Genomic DNA, 13,949 nt, shown 5'->3' with positions numbered 1-13,949 from the left:
GTCTTCTAAGAAGCAATTTGAACTGTCACTGTGTAGGTCTTGAATCATAATTCCAGTGGATCCAGTTTTTATATGTCTTTAAACAATCTAGATGATTGAAAGATTAAAAATCTGAAAGCTGACAAATACAGTGCAACATACTAAAATCATAAACATATTCAAAATATTCACATTTTTTGTAAAGTTGTAAACTTCCACTCCAGTAGCTTTTCTCTGAAGTAACACCTCCTATAAGATTTCATTGGTTGTCTTAGCACCAATACCACAGAACCAGTTTTTAAAAGGGGCCAGAAAATGTCTGTGGCCAAATTACTTAATGTCAAATGGACTAAAAGGATCTCATAACTTCTTTTTCAACACTCTGCTCCAGAGAAAGATCATGTGTCTTATGAAGATTATCAAATTCTGGATTCTCATTGTCACCTTTTGCAAAACCTGTAAGTTTTACTTTTTTACAGAATAGTTGAAGATGTTACTTTTTCTAATTTAACTACCAATTATTTCAGTTTAACTTTCTACTGTAATGAGTTTGATTTTACTTAAACTAAATTTACAGATCGTGGCCACACTGTGGGCCTTCATCAGAAACCAGCTCTTGTCTCTGCTGTGCTTGGTGAAGCCGTTACGCTTAACTGCACTTTTGAAAAGCACATGAGTGGAGAGCGAATGCTCTGGTATAAGCAAAAATCTGGACGGACATTTCAAGCGGTTGGATTAAAATTCTCACACACACATACCATAATTCTTCCTGAGTTCAACAAATCAGGAATCAAAGTGGAAACAACTGAGACCAGCATTTTACTCCATATTCCAAATGTTTCTAAAGAAGATGAAGGCATGTACTTCTGTGGAATTTATCTAGTGGATATAATGAAGTTTTCCACTGGGACCTTCTTGGTTGTGAGAGGTAATTGCTTTTCTTTCAACTGTTCAAAAATAATACTGATGCTGTTAGTTCTAACACAGCAGTATCTACAAATATAGCTATTAGTTTCTGCTTGTGCTATTTCGAAGTATTGTTTCAGTAATCATACTCTATGCATTATAAAGATGGAATGTGTCTGTGATTTCTTTCCTCAAATTCTTTAAGAGTATGAAATGCTTACAACGTTTAATTCATTCAAAAAGGCAATCCAGGACTAACCATATCAGTGGTCCAAAGTCCAGTGTTGGGGAGGGTTTCCCCAGGAGAGTCAGTGTCTCTGCAGTGCACCGTCCTCTCTGAGAGGAGAACAGCAGAACTCCAAGTGCTCTGGTTCAGAGCTGCTGCAGGAGACACCCATCCTGAAATAATTTACACTCATCACAACAGCAGCTATCAGTGTGAGATCAGCTCTTCTCCACACAGCTGTGTGTACAACCTCTCCAAGAGTCTCCTCAGCCTCTCTGATACTGGCACTTACTACTGCGCTGTGGCCACCTGTGGCAAGATCCTTTTTGGAAATGGGACTACAATAGATTTGCGTGAGCTTCTAAATACTTTTTGTTATTCTACGAAATTCTTAGAATTGTACATTGATTGGTCATGTGATGAAATACAGTCACAGTATTAAATATAAGTAACATTATTGCAGTGTTCTGCAAATTGAACTCGTTACATCCATCATTCTGTTAATTAGCAGCACTGAGCTATTCAATGACACCAAAAACTATTTTGTTCACATTGCTTGAGATTTACAAACAGATTAAAGCTCACATGTGGCCTTTTTGTGTGTTTGCGGTTTATTTGTGGTTAATGTTTTTGAGCTATCTCAGCTTTCTGCCTTGAAGTTTAATAACACTACCACAAAAATATTAACATTTCATGTTGTTTTGTGATCATTCCTCTTCCACAGCCAAGACTGTGAGTCCTGCAGTGATCTGGCTGGGAGCAGCTTTGGGAGCTTGTGTAATTGTGATCTTTGCTCAAGCCATTTTAATTTGTAAATGGAGAAGCTCTCGACCCAGCAGTGGTAAGTGTTTATTAAAATAACTGAATGTGTCTTCTCTATTTGAAAAAAAAATTATATGTGACATTTTAGAATTATGATATGTATTTTAAGAATCATATATTTAAATATGTCATTAAAAAAACAATGTGCAATGTTTTATTCAAGAAGGTAAAACATATATTCACTAGACATAGTGAATCCAGTTAATGTTTTGTTTTTTGTTTTTGTTTTTTCCTGCAGAGAAAGAAGGAACTGCTACAGTGAGAAAAATCAGTCAGGTATATCTTATACATTGTACTTTCGTATTTTGTATAATTTTTGTGGAAATGTGTGCAAATGCTCTGGTCTGCTCTCATCACTTTAAAAGCATTTTGGTTATGACTTCATCACGGTGTTATGAAAATGAAGGCCACCAGTCAGTTAAACTGAGCTCTCTGCAACAGCTGCATGTATATACAGCTGTGCGTGACATAACATCACCTAAGAGTAGGAATCATAATCACAGTTGTAATGCAGCAGCAGTCCTGTGTTATCTTTTAATTTTGCTTCCACAGGACCATGATGCTGTGGAGTTGAATTATTCTGCCTTACATTTCATTGATGGCAAAACCAGGCGAAGGCGGGAGAAGAGAGGACAGACTGAACACAACGTGTACTCTGAAGTGTTGTACTCTGCTGCTACAAATTAATTTGTGAGGGCTAAGTCAGCTATTTAATTTGGTGAGCATAGTTTAGGAAAATTCTCTGTTTAGTATTTTTTATTATTGCAATAAATCACTAAATAGTATTTTTCAGCATTGCAATCTCACTGTCATTTGGAAACCTTTCTAAGGGAGAATCTTAATGATGAGATATTCAGTTTTCATTTTGGAAGATTCTAAAAATGGAACTGGTGTCTTTCCAGACTTTCCATCACCCAGAGTTCTTTTAGGTGTTTTGAAACGTTTGAGAACTAACTGAACAATGTACAAATGCAAACATATTAATGACTAAAAAATAATAATTTGATCACATATGAGCTTCTGAAGTTCTCATAAGCAAGAAGTCTTGTGCAGTGTTTTGCACCCCAATCATAATTTTGCACAACAGCATACGCTAAGGTTATATTTGGTTGCTCACTAATAAGACAATTAATGCTGGAGACACTCAAATAATGGGATAAACTGAATTATCTGAGGTCTGTGTTTTATCTTACATCAGTAAGCCTTGTGGGTCCAGTACAATACAGTCTTGATGGGATATGGTGTGTGGAGGAATATTGGCATAGCAGCGTTAAGATGGTCAATCCTACCTGGGCTGTGGCCATTACTTTGAGACACACCTATAACATCAGTGATGTGTGCTCACAATACCATAACTTTAATTTCCTCTCATCTCCTCTCCATTCACAGAGCAGTGTGATTCATAGGAGCTGAATTATGCAGTAATGCACTTCTCTTATAGCAAAACCAAAAAAAAGAAAAGAGAGTGAGGTCAGTTGTAAACCAGCGTGTACTGATATCTGACTGTTACTTAGATTACATTGCTAAGTCGAGTGTCAGGTTTGTTCTTTTTTTCAGTGTTAAAAACTAGTCTGCTTTAATCTGGTTTCCTGTGTGTGTGTCTTTGTATGTGTTTGTGTTTGTGTTTTTGGAAAGAGGCATCTGCAGGATCTTAGAGGCCAGAGTGGCTGAGATCAGTTTCAGCCTGATGTTGCTTGATATGATGCCATTCAATAGCAGACCACCTGAAAAATGTACTGCTCAATCTCAGCGCAGGTTTTGATACCCTAGACCGTAACATTCTTATTGATAGACCTGAGTAGTGGGTTGGCCTCTTAGAAACAGTTTATAATGAAACAGAGAAATTACTTTGTTGATTAGGAAATAATGTTTTTGTAAGTATCTTGTGCACATCACTAACTAGATGGTCCAAAATATTCTGCAGCTAAATAAAGATTAGACTCAAAACCCATAAACTCTACAGAGTTAGCTCACAGTCTTGGTGTACTAACATACTCTAATCTCAGTTTTAGAAGTCATAGAAAAATCAGTTGCTAAATCAGTATTTTATCACCTTAAGGACATCAATATCAGAAATTTCCTGATAAAGCCAAATCTAGAGAAACTGATCCATCCTTTTATCTCTAGCAGGGTTGATTATTGTAAAGGCCTTCTAATATGACTACCAAAAAAAGACAAACAGCTTAATTTGATTCAAAATGCAGCTGCCAGAGTTCCCATAGGGAGCAAAAGAAGAGAACACATCACCCTGGTTCTTAGATTCTTACTCTGTCTACCAGTATACAACACAATTTATTTTAAGGTATTTCTCACTGGTCTATAAATAAATGAACTTGTGTAAATCAAGGTAGTGTTTTGTTTTCTCCATTCTTGGTTTTTGTGTTTTTAGGATTGTTTTTGAGTTCATTCCTTTAATAAATAATACCTCCTATAGTAACTGCGTCCTGCTCTCCTCTCAACATTGTGAATAATAACTAACCTACTAAGAATGCAGCGTGAGGACCTTGGTGTGCTTGCTGATGAATTGTCTGCCTGCTAAGCTTGCTAAGGAAGTGACTGCCTGTTAGGCTTGCTGAGGAAGTGACTGCCTGCTAGGCTTGCTGAGGAGGTGTCTGCCTGCTAGGCTTCCTGAGGAAGTGTCTGCCTGCTAGGCTTGCTGAGAATGTGTCTGCCTGCTGGGTGTTGACCGCCTGCTCAGATACTGAACGCTGTAATAAAACCCAGGCAGCATGTTGGCTTATTAAGTCAGACCAAATCTTGGGTCAAGACACTTTTGGTTTGAATGAATGTTGCATAGCCTGAACATAAGGACTGGTGTTGTGGCCCTGATGGACCTGCACAAGGCAGTACAGTATCCAGTCAGTGTATCCCACATTTACCAGGCAAAGGGGTTTGTGAGCAAGGCTCGACCTGACCTGAGAGTCTCCCTGCACCAGCAAGGGTATCACCAATGCAAATGGAGGACGTGCACCAAATGCTGGTTCTCCTGTGGTCCTCTGGACCTTTGCCGCACTGCCCATGGTACTGACCGCCTCTGCCCTGCTGCCCATGGTTACAGCCCTCTGTGGGGGGTGGGTTCATGGATTTTTGAGGTAGAGGCTGTTTGCCCCTGGGTCTGGATCTCTCATGATGCACCAGGCCTCAGCAATACCACGTCTGGGAGGTGCTGAGGGTCTGAGGGAGCATACAAATGTTTTATTGCCTTTGTTTTCCCAAGAAGCTTCTCAGCCCCCTGTTCCCAACAGGGAAGATGCTGCCCAGCCTCTTGTTAGTGTTTGTGTTCCGTGTGTTTTCTTGCTTTGCCATGTTATGCCCAATGAATTCTGTAGTGTTTTGTTTTCTCCATTCTTGGTATTGTTTTTCTCTTTGTGATTTTTGCATTTGCCTTTCAGTTTTTCTATTAATTCTTATAACTGCATCCTTCTCTCCTCTGAGTGTGAGCAATATTATAGCAATATGCTTCATTATTCCATGTCTTCTAAGAAGCAATTTGAACTGTCACTGTGTAGGTCTTGAATCATAATTCCAGTGGATCCAGTTTTTATATGTCTTTAAACAATCTAGATGATTGAAAGATTAAAAATCTGAAAGCTGACAAATACAGTGCAACATACTAAAATCATAAACATATTCAAAATATTCACATTTTTTGTAAAGTTGTAAACTTCCACTCCAGTAGCTTTTCTCTGAAGTAACACCTCCTATAAGATTTCATTGGTTGTCTTAGCACCAATACCACAGAACCAGTTTTTAAAAGGGGCCAGAAAATGTCTGTGGCCAAATTACTTAATGTCAAATGGACTAAAAGGATCTCATAACTTCTTTTTCAACACTCTGCTCCAGAGAAAGATCATGTGTCTTATGAAGATTATCAAATTCTGGATTCTCATTGTCACCTTTTGCAAAACCTGTAAGTTTTACTTTTTTACAGAATAGTTGAAGATGTTACTTTTTCTAATTTAACTACCAATTATTTCAGTTTAACTTTCTACTGTAATGAGTTTGATTTTACTTAAACTAAATTTACAGATCGTGGCCACACTGTGGGCCTTCATCAGAAACCAGCTCTTGTCTCTGCTGTGCTTGGTGAAGCCGTTACGCTTAACTGCACTTTTGAAAAGCACATGAGTGGAGAGCGAATGCTCTGGTATAAGCAAAAATCTGGACGGACATTTCAAGCGGTTGGATTAAAATTCTCACACACACATACCATAATTCTTCCTGAGTTCAACAAATCAGGAATCAAAGTGGAAACAACTGAGACCAGCATTTTACTCCATATTCCAAATGTTTCTAAAGAAGATGAAGGCATGTACTTCTGTGGAATTTATCTAGTGGATATAATGAAGTTTTCCACTGGGACCTTCTTGGTTGTGAGAGGTAATTGCTTTTCTTTCAACTGTTCAAAAATAATACTGATGCTGTTAGTTCTAACACAGCAGTATCTACAAATATAGCTATTAGTTTCTGCTTGTGCTATTTCGAAGTATTGTTTCAGTAATCATACTCTATGCATTATAAAGATGGAATGTGTCTGTGATTTCTTTCCTCAAATTCTTTAAGAGTATGAAATGCTTACAACGTTTAATTCATTCAAAAAGGCAATCCAGGACTAACCATATCAGTGGTCCAAAGTCCAGTGTTGGGGAGGGTTTCCCCAGGAGAGTCAGTGTCTCTGCAGTGCACCGTCCTCTCTCAGAGGAGAACAGCAGAACTCCAAGTGCTCTGGTTCAGAGCTGCTGCAGGAGACACCCATCCTGAAATAATTTACATTCATCACAACAGCAGCTATCAGTGTGAGATCAGCTCTTCTCCACACAGCTGTGTGTACAACCTCTCCAAGAGTCTCCTCAGCCTCTCTGATACTGGCACTTACTACTGCGCTGTGGCCACCTGTGGCAAGATCCTTTTTGGAAATGGGACTACAATAGATTTGCGTGAGCTTCTAAATACTTTTTGTTATTCTACGAAATTCTTAGAATTGTACATTGATTGGTCATGTGATGAAATACAGTCACAGTATTAAATATAAGTAACATTATTGCAGTGTTCTGCAAATTGAACTCATTACATCCATCATTCTGTTAATTAGCAGCACTGAGCTATTCAGTGACACCAAAAACTATTTTGTTCACATTGTTTGAGATTTACAAACAGATTAAAGCTCACATGTGGCCTTTTTGTGTGTTTGCGGTTTATTTGTGATTAATGTTTTTGAGCTATCTCAGCTTTCTGCCTTGAAGTTTAACAACACTAACACAAAAATATTAACATTTCATGTTGTTTTGTGATCATTCCTCTTCCACAGCCAAGACTGTGAGTCCTGCAATGATCTGGCTGGGAGCAGCTTTGGGAGCTTGTGTAATTGTGATCTTTGCTCAAGCCATTTTAATTTGTAAATGGAGGAGCTCTCGACCCAGCAGTGGTAAGTGTTTATTAAAATAACTTAATGTGTCTTCTCTATTTAAAAAAAAAAATATATGTGACAATTTAGAATTATGATATGTATTTTAAGAATCATATATTTAAATATGTCATTAAAAAAACAATGTGCAATGTTTTATTCAAGAAGGTAAAACATATATTCACTAGACATAGTGAATCCAGTTAATGTTTTGTTTTTTTTTTGTTTTGTTTTTTTTCCTGCAGAGAAACAAGGAACTGCTACAGTGAGAAAAATCAGTCAGGTATATCTTAAACATTGTACTTTTGTATTTTGTATAATTTTTGTGGAAATGTGTGCAAATGCTCTGGTCTGCTCTCATCACTTTAAAAGCATTTTGGTTATGTTATGCTACGTGCAACTTGCTTTGCTCAAGTTTCAGAAGGTGCATGGAGATAAAAGTGGTATGTCAAAAGTAAGATATTTTTGTGAAATACGTTTCCTAAAAATAGTGACAGGAACTCTGAGGAGCTCAGATCTCTCTGTGCAAGCTCTAATCCCAGACACAATGCATGCTAAAACTGACAGCAACAATTACAGTGAGTAAAGGAAACATGCATTAATAATTGCAGTTACAATATTTGTATGGCAGGAAAACGTTTCAGTGTAGAAATAAATACAGCTGAACTTAATTGTAGTCCTCTTTGTAATAAAACATATACCCTGCCTGGCCAAAAAAAAGGTCACACACTAATATTTCGTTGGACTGCCTTTAGCTTTGATTGCGGCATGCATTTGCTGTGGCATCATTTCCACAAGCTTCTGCAATGTCACAACATTTATTTCTGTCCAGAGTCGCATTAATTTTTTCCCGAGATCTTATATTGATGATGGGAGATTTGGTCCACTGCACAAAGTCTTCTCCAGCACATCCCAAAGATTCTCAACAGGATTCAGGTCTGGACTCTGTGGTGGCCAATCCATGTGTGAAAATGATGTCTCATGCTCCCTGAACCACTCTTTCACAATTTGAGCCCGATGAATCCTAGTATTGTCATCTTGGAATGTGCCCGTTTCATCTGGGAAAAAAAAATCCATTGATGTAATAACCTGGTCGTTCAGTATATTCAGGTAGTCAGCTGCCCTCATTCTTTGGGCACATAACTTTGCTGAACCTAGACCTGACCAACTGCAGCATCCCCAGATCATAGCACTGCCCCCACAGGCTTGTACGGTAGGCACTAGACATGATGGGTGCATCACTTCAATCGCCTCTCTTCTTACCCCGATGCGCCCATCACTCTGGAACAAGATAAATCTGGACTCATCAGACCACATGACCTTCTTCCATTGCTCCAGTGTCCAATCTTTATGCTCCCTAGCAAAATGAAGCTGTTTTTGCCTTAGCTTCACTGACAAGTGGTTTTCTTAAGGCTACACAGCTCTTTAGTCCCAATCCCTTAAGTTCCCTTTGCATTGTGAGTGTGGAAATGCTCTTACTTTCACTATTAAACATATCCCTGAGTTCTACTGTTATTTTTATACAATTTGATTTCACCATACATTTAAGTGATTGCCAATCACAATCATTCAGTATTTTTTTTTCTGACCACATTCCTTCCTCGAAGATAATGTTTCCCCACTGTCCTTCCACTTTTTAATAATGCGTTGGACAGTTCTTAACCTGATTTTAGTAGTTTCAGCAATCTCCTTAGATATTTTCTCTGCTTGAAGCATACCAATAATTTGACCCTTCTGAAACAGATTAACATATTTTCCATGACCACAGGATGTGTCAACATGGTTGTTTAACAAATGAGAAGCTACTCACTGCATCAGTTAGGGTTAAATAACTTGTTGCCAGCTGAAACATAATCACCCATGCAGTAATTATCCAATGGGAGGCTCTTATCTATTTGCTTAGTTAAATCCTGGTGGTAACCTTTTCTTTTTTTCTTTTTTTTTTTGGCCAGGCAGTGTATAACGGTGGTAGGTGCAGTGGAAAGCTCACAACCCTCATGCTCTGTAGCATTCTCAGAGCTTCAAGTAATAATACAACACTCAGATGTACTATTTTTGTGATGCACCATTCGGCTTACTGAGCTGATTAAAGATATTAATGAAGGACCCAGCTATTTCATACAGCTCTTTCACCCAGATCATTTGGCTGCACATGGATGGAAAAGCCTGCTTGTATATGAACAGACCTTTAAATTGACTTGTAGATATGCCCTCCAGACCCTGCGACAGGTAACAGCAAAGACACAGATTGCTGAAATGTCCCAATGAAGGCACAACCTAAGTCTGTTTGTGTTCATTGTAATAGGACCATGATAGTGTGGAGCTGAGTTATGCTGCCCTGCGTTTTAACAAGAGGAAAACCGGAAGAAATCACAGGGAGAAGGAATGGCCTCAAGAGAGCATGTACTCTGAAATCAGATGTCCCACTGTTACTGACCAAAGCTTGTTTGATTAAATCTCTTTGCCCTGCTGATGAGCATAATTTACAAATTTAGCAAGTACTGCCTTTACACAGCACCAGTTCTGCTTCACAGTGTGTAAAATGTTTTAATTTCTATTTGGGAAAATATTGACTAGAAATGTTTAAGTCTCATGTAATGTCCCCATCCATGTCTATAATTTGATAATTTGGTTATTCAACATGCAGACATTGACATGCATATGCATTCCTTTAGTTTATCAGCACAGGCTTTGCAATCACAGTGTTCAGCACAAACTGACCGAGAGTCGGTGCTGGATCCTTAAATGTGAAGCTCTATTTTATGGTGGTGAGATGATGGTGAAGTGGTGACGTGACTGCTTACAGATACCCAAGCTTTCATTGAGACTGCCTAAGCTAACGATGTGCTCTTATTTGTGCTTCTGATCATTTTGTACACTATACTGAAAAATGAATGTACAGATATAAGGGGTGAATGACTGGTCCTAAGAAATATAGATGTACTGTAGAGAGTCAAGATTTGTTATGAGTGGTTTCACAGTGAACCTCTCATGTAGTATCCTCTGAAGGAATCTCAGGGTCCAGAAATCTCTGTTAATTTCTTTTCTGCTTGTATGTTTTGTAGATATTTATGATAATCTCATTCTGAGGCAACACTGTATTAATAAATCTTATCTTGTTTTCAAATGTGGAGGAACTGCCCATGTCACAAAAAATATTATTAGTATTATTATTATTATTATTATTATTATTATTTTCATAGATCTTTTGAATTGTCTGTTGGTTATTCTATTTGGTGGGTGGGTGGTGGGTGTTGCGACCTAGGAGGAAGCTTATGAACCAAAGAAAAAGACAAACAATCTAGACTAGCCTATACTGAGATATTAAACATCTATCCTATCTAGACCGGAACAACAGAAAGAACTCTACCTGCTACCCTTCACTACACTGTCCAAAGCATCCAGGCAGTGGTGTCCACCTATATACTAGACCGTCTTGACAATAAGAATACCTGCTGATGAAATGTAGGTATGTGCACATTCTACCCAGACCTCCCTCCTAGGAGACATAGGGGGAGCTGACACCTCGTTGGGCAACAGACCACAGAAGTACAGTGCAAGGTGAGATACAGTCAGAACTAGAAAGCTGAGTGTATGTTTGGATGGTAACAATACTAGCAAAGTCACAACATTACAATGCTAGCAAAGGTAACAAGGCTAACCAAATGAAAGATGTAACAAAGCTGACATGATTAAACAAAGCTAAACAAAATGCACCAATAATACTGACAAGTGCACAAGCAGAGGTGAAGGGCTGAGTGTCTAAGGAAGGACACTCAAGGTCCCTGACGGAGCCCTCCAGACTGCCGTTAAAGGTGGAGCTCTTCCTTTTTGGTGGTAACTCTGTGTGCCCATTGGCCAGGTGATCTGGGTCATGTCATGACTCTGTGTTCCCATTGGCCAGATGATTTGGGTCATGTCATGTCATGTGATGTCATCATGAGTGATGCTTTAATCCACCTATGAGTAAGGATAGATGGCGATATGAGAAAAGAGAAAGAAGAAAAATAAATACATATGATCTTGAATTATTTTCTACAAATATCATGAGATGTGTTGCTGTAGTATCAGGATTTGGCAGACAAGTAAGAGAGTTTAGAATGGAACATTAATGGCTGTAACACATACAGAAGAAGCCAGACATTACAAACCCAGCCAAGATATTATAGACATTATAAACTCATGTGAACAGGAAAGGCCAGTTATTCTTTTGTATCATTGTAATAAAAATCAAGCATTAAACTAAGCATACTACAGGTCTGTGTGCCGTATGTGGTAGTGCTAGCTAAATGGTTAAGGTACTTGACTTGTCTTTGGAAGGTTGTGGATTCAAGCCCCCCACACTGTTTGGCCCCTGAGCAATGCCCTTAACCTTCAATTGCTCAAGTTGTACTCAGTCATAATTGTAAGTCGCTTGGGATAAACGTGAAAGGACCTAATACTATACTACTATTTTGAAGTCATCAACCATATCATTGTTTCTTATCACCTATTACTGTACTTTAATATACAAAATACAAAATAAATGTGCTTCCCTGCCCATGTTTATAATTATTTTGTCTTTGTTGTGTTGGCATAATAACATTAAATCATATGTAGGTATGCAAAGGAGCCCAGAAATATAAATCACTTTTGTTTTTAGCAAAGGAAAACCAATAGATTTGAGTATGGATTTGAATCCATTATATATTTTCAGCTAGTGTGTCTTATCATTACATTATATTTATGTAATCTATGCCTTTCTTTATTTAATAAACTTAAAACATAATGATTCTATTATTCGTTTGTTTACATCATACCCAAAATAAGCTAAATGTTTGACATTTAAATTATTGTAATGTTCCTACTCCTATTTTACTATTCAGTTCCTAGTTAATTATATATGCATGGTTATGTGGATAATTGGATGGTTTAGTTGAAAACGGTTTAGAGAGTTTTTATGATATTATAGTGCTTTGAATTTTTTGTATCAATACAAATGCAGTTATTTATTCCTGTTACACAGCAAGAGCTATTGATATCCTTATAATCTGCCTGGTAACAGCTTTTGGAGTATGTGTGACTGTTTATCCATACCATTCTATGCTGTAAGAAGAGAAGGCTACATCATTACTTCAGTACTTGAGAGCTGATCGTTCTATCTTCCCTTTCAAGTTCTTTTTTTTTTCTGATGAGCTACTTTTACTTTTATCTGAGCTAATTGAAGTAATGCTGATGTAATGCATTAAGCTAAAGCTTTTACCTGAAATGGTTTCAGACCCCCTCCTCTGGCTCTGTGTAACACTGACCTTGTGAAATGATCCACAAGTGAAAGCTCACAAAATTGAAGATGTTTTTGTTATAATTAATATATAATTTTCTATAAACAGTATTGCATTCTAATTCCTATAATATTACAAAATGCTTTTCCCATCATTGGCTACCTGTTTGGCCTCAGAGGGTTAATCTATAACATAGATGTAACTGGGTAAATGAAACTAACCTCTGGCCACTTCTACATATAACAAATGTTTATGCATAATAACATCACTATTTAACACGGCAGTAGATCAAAACATAATTTTTGCTGAGAAAAGCCTTCAGTTATTGTGTTATATGCATTCCAGTTCAGCTAATTAATATTATAGCAGCATTACTACCACTTTTGGCCATGACTTCTTGTTCAGTTTCCACAGCCTCTCCAGTAAATGTGATCATTAAATGTGTCACACATTTAGCCTAGCTAGAAAAGACGAACAGAGAAATGTTTATATATTCAACAAACCTCTAGACTCTATCTATGTAATATACAGTGAAGACTTGTTTTAGGGTCACTGTCTAGGTCACTGTCTAGATAAAAAATACAAATCAGGGTAGAACATTTACCCCAAAGACAGTCATCTGGTAATCAACAAAATATGTAAGTTAGGGCATGACACACCCTAAACTGTTGAAATTGTGGTGGTGAACTTGTTACTGTGTTAATTTTCTGTTTGTCAGGATTGGGTAATTGCTCTAGAACAATATATTCAGATACACATTCAATGAGACATTGGACTCTAGCCCACATTATAATTTAAAAACACAATTCAACATTTTTTATTTAATATAAACTTTTTTATTCTTTTTTTTTTACTTTTTAAAAATTTTCCTCAAATGGATTCTGATGAGTACATTTTTACAAAAAACCTCAAGTGAGAGAACTCGTATTCTGCATATCTCTATCTAAGCTCTTTTCAACACTGGTCTCTGGTGCCCAAAGAGCATGGAAATGTCACAATGGCATGTGACCTGTGACAGCCAACGGGACGTGTTTTCTGAAGTCAGCAGGCTTCAAATATTTGGAGATTTACTGAAAGCAAAGCAAAAGGACCAAGTAAAAAATCTAAATGGCTCAAGTCTGGATTCTTATTTTATGGCACTTTTTAAGTAAGTTTTCCTGCCTTCTAAAGTAATTTTACTGCCCTTTTAATGTTTTAGATATTCAGCTAATAAACCTTTTCATTGTAGGTTGATTCTAGATTTTCACGTTTAACAAAATTCACAAAAGCTTTTTTGATGTTTAGTTCGGTCTAACTTCAACTCTTTTTCTAGACTTTGCTCAAGCTGTGGATCTTTACCAGAAGCCATCAT

At 37.5% G+C, this 13,949-nt stretch overlaps 2 protein-coding genes across 4 annotated transcripts; both read left to right on the top strand.

The window, feature by feature from the left end:
• Positions 1–324: 324 nt before the first annotated feature.
• Positions 325–2,943, top strand: LOC118242302. 2 transcript variants are annotated; one of them, XM_035532407.1, is made up of 6 exons: positions 325–437; positions 557–907; positions 1,129–1,464; positions 1,836–1,952; positions 2,172–2,209; positions 2,486–2,943. In XM_035532407.1, exons 1-6 carry the CDS (start codon positions 380–382, stop codon positions 2,618–2,620), a joined length of 1,035 nt encoding a protein of 344 aa, XP_035388300.1. In that variant the 5' UTR covers positions 325–379; the 3' UTR covers positions 2,621–2,943. The 2 variants fall into 2 exon arrangements, with proteins under 2 accessions (XP_035388300.1, XP_035388299.1); XM_035532406.1 differs by having other exon boundaries at positions 2,172–2,943.
• Positions 2,944–5,730: 2,787 nt separating this feature from the next.
• Positions 5,731–10,421, top strand: LOC113569282. 2 transcript variants are annotated; one of them, XM_035532408.1, is made up of 6 exons: positions 5,731–5,843; positions 5,963–6,313; positions 6,535–6,870; positions 7,242–7,358; positions 7,583–7,620; positions 9,643–10,421. In XM_035532408.1, exons 1-6 carry the CDS (start codon positions 5,786–5,788, stop codon positions 9,790–9,792), a joined length of 1,050 nt encoding a protein of 349 aa, XP_035388301.1. In that variant the 5' UTR covers positions 5,731–5,785; the 3' UTR covers positions 9,793–10,421. The 2 variants fall into 2 exon arrangements, with proteins under 2 accessions (XP_035388301.1, XP_026853131.2); XM_026997330.2 differs by lacking the exon at positions 9,643–10,421 and having other exon boundaries at positions 7,583–8,065.
• The last annotated feature ends 3,528 nt before the right edge of the window (positions 10,422–13,949 follow it).

This window comes from Electrophorus electricus, chromosome 12 (genome assembly GCF_013358815.1).
Source record: "Electrophorus electricus isolate fEleEle1 chromosome 12, fEleEle1.pri, whole genome shotgun sequence".
Taxonomy (NCBI): Eukaryota; Metazoa; Chordata; class Actinopteri; order Gymnotiformes; family Gymnotidae; genus Electrophorus; species Electrophorus electricus.
Note: the sequence above shows the minus strand (reverse complement) of the source record. Positions and strands in the feature narration are given on the sequence as shown.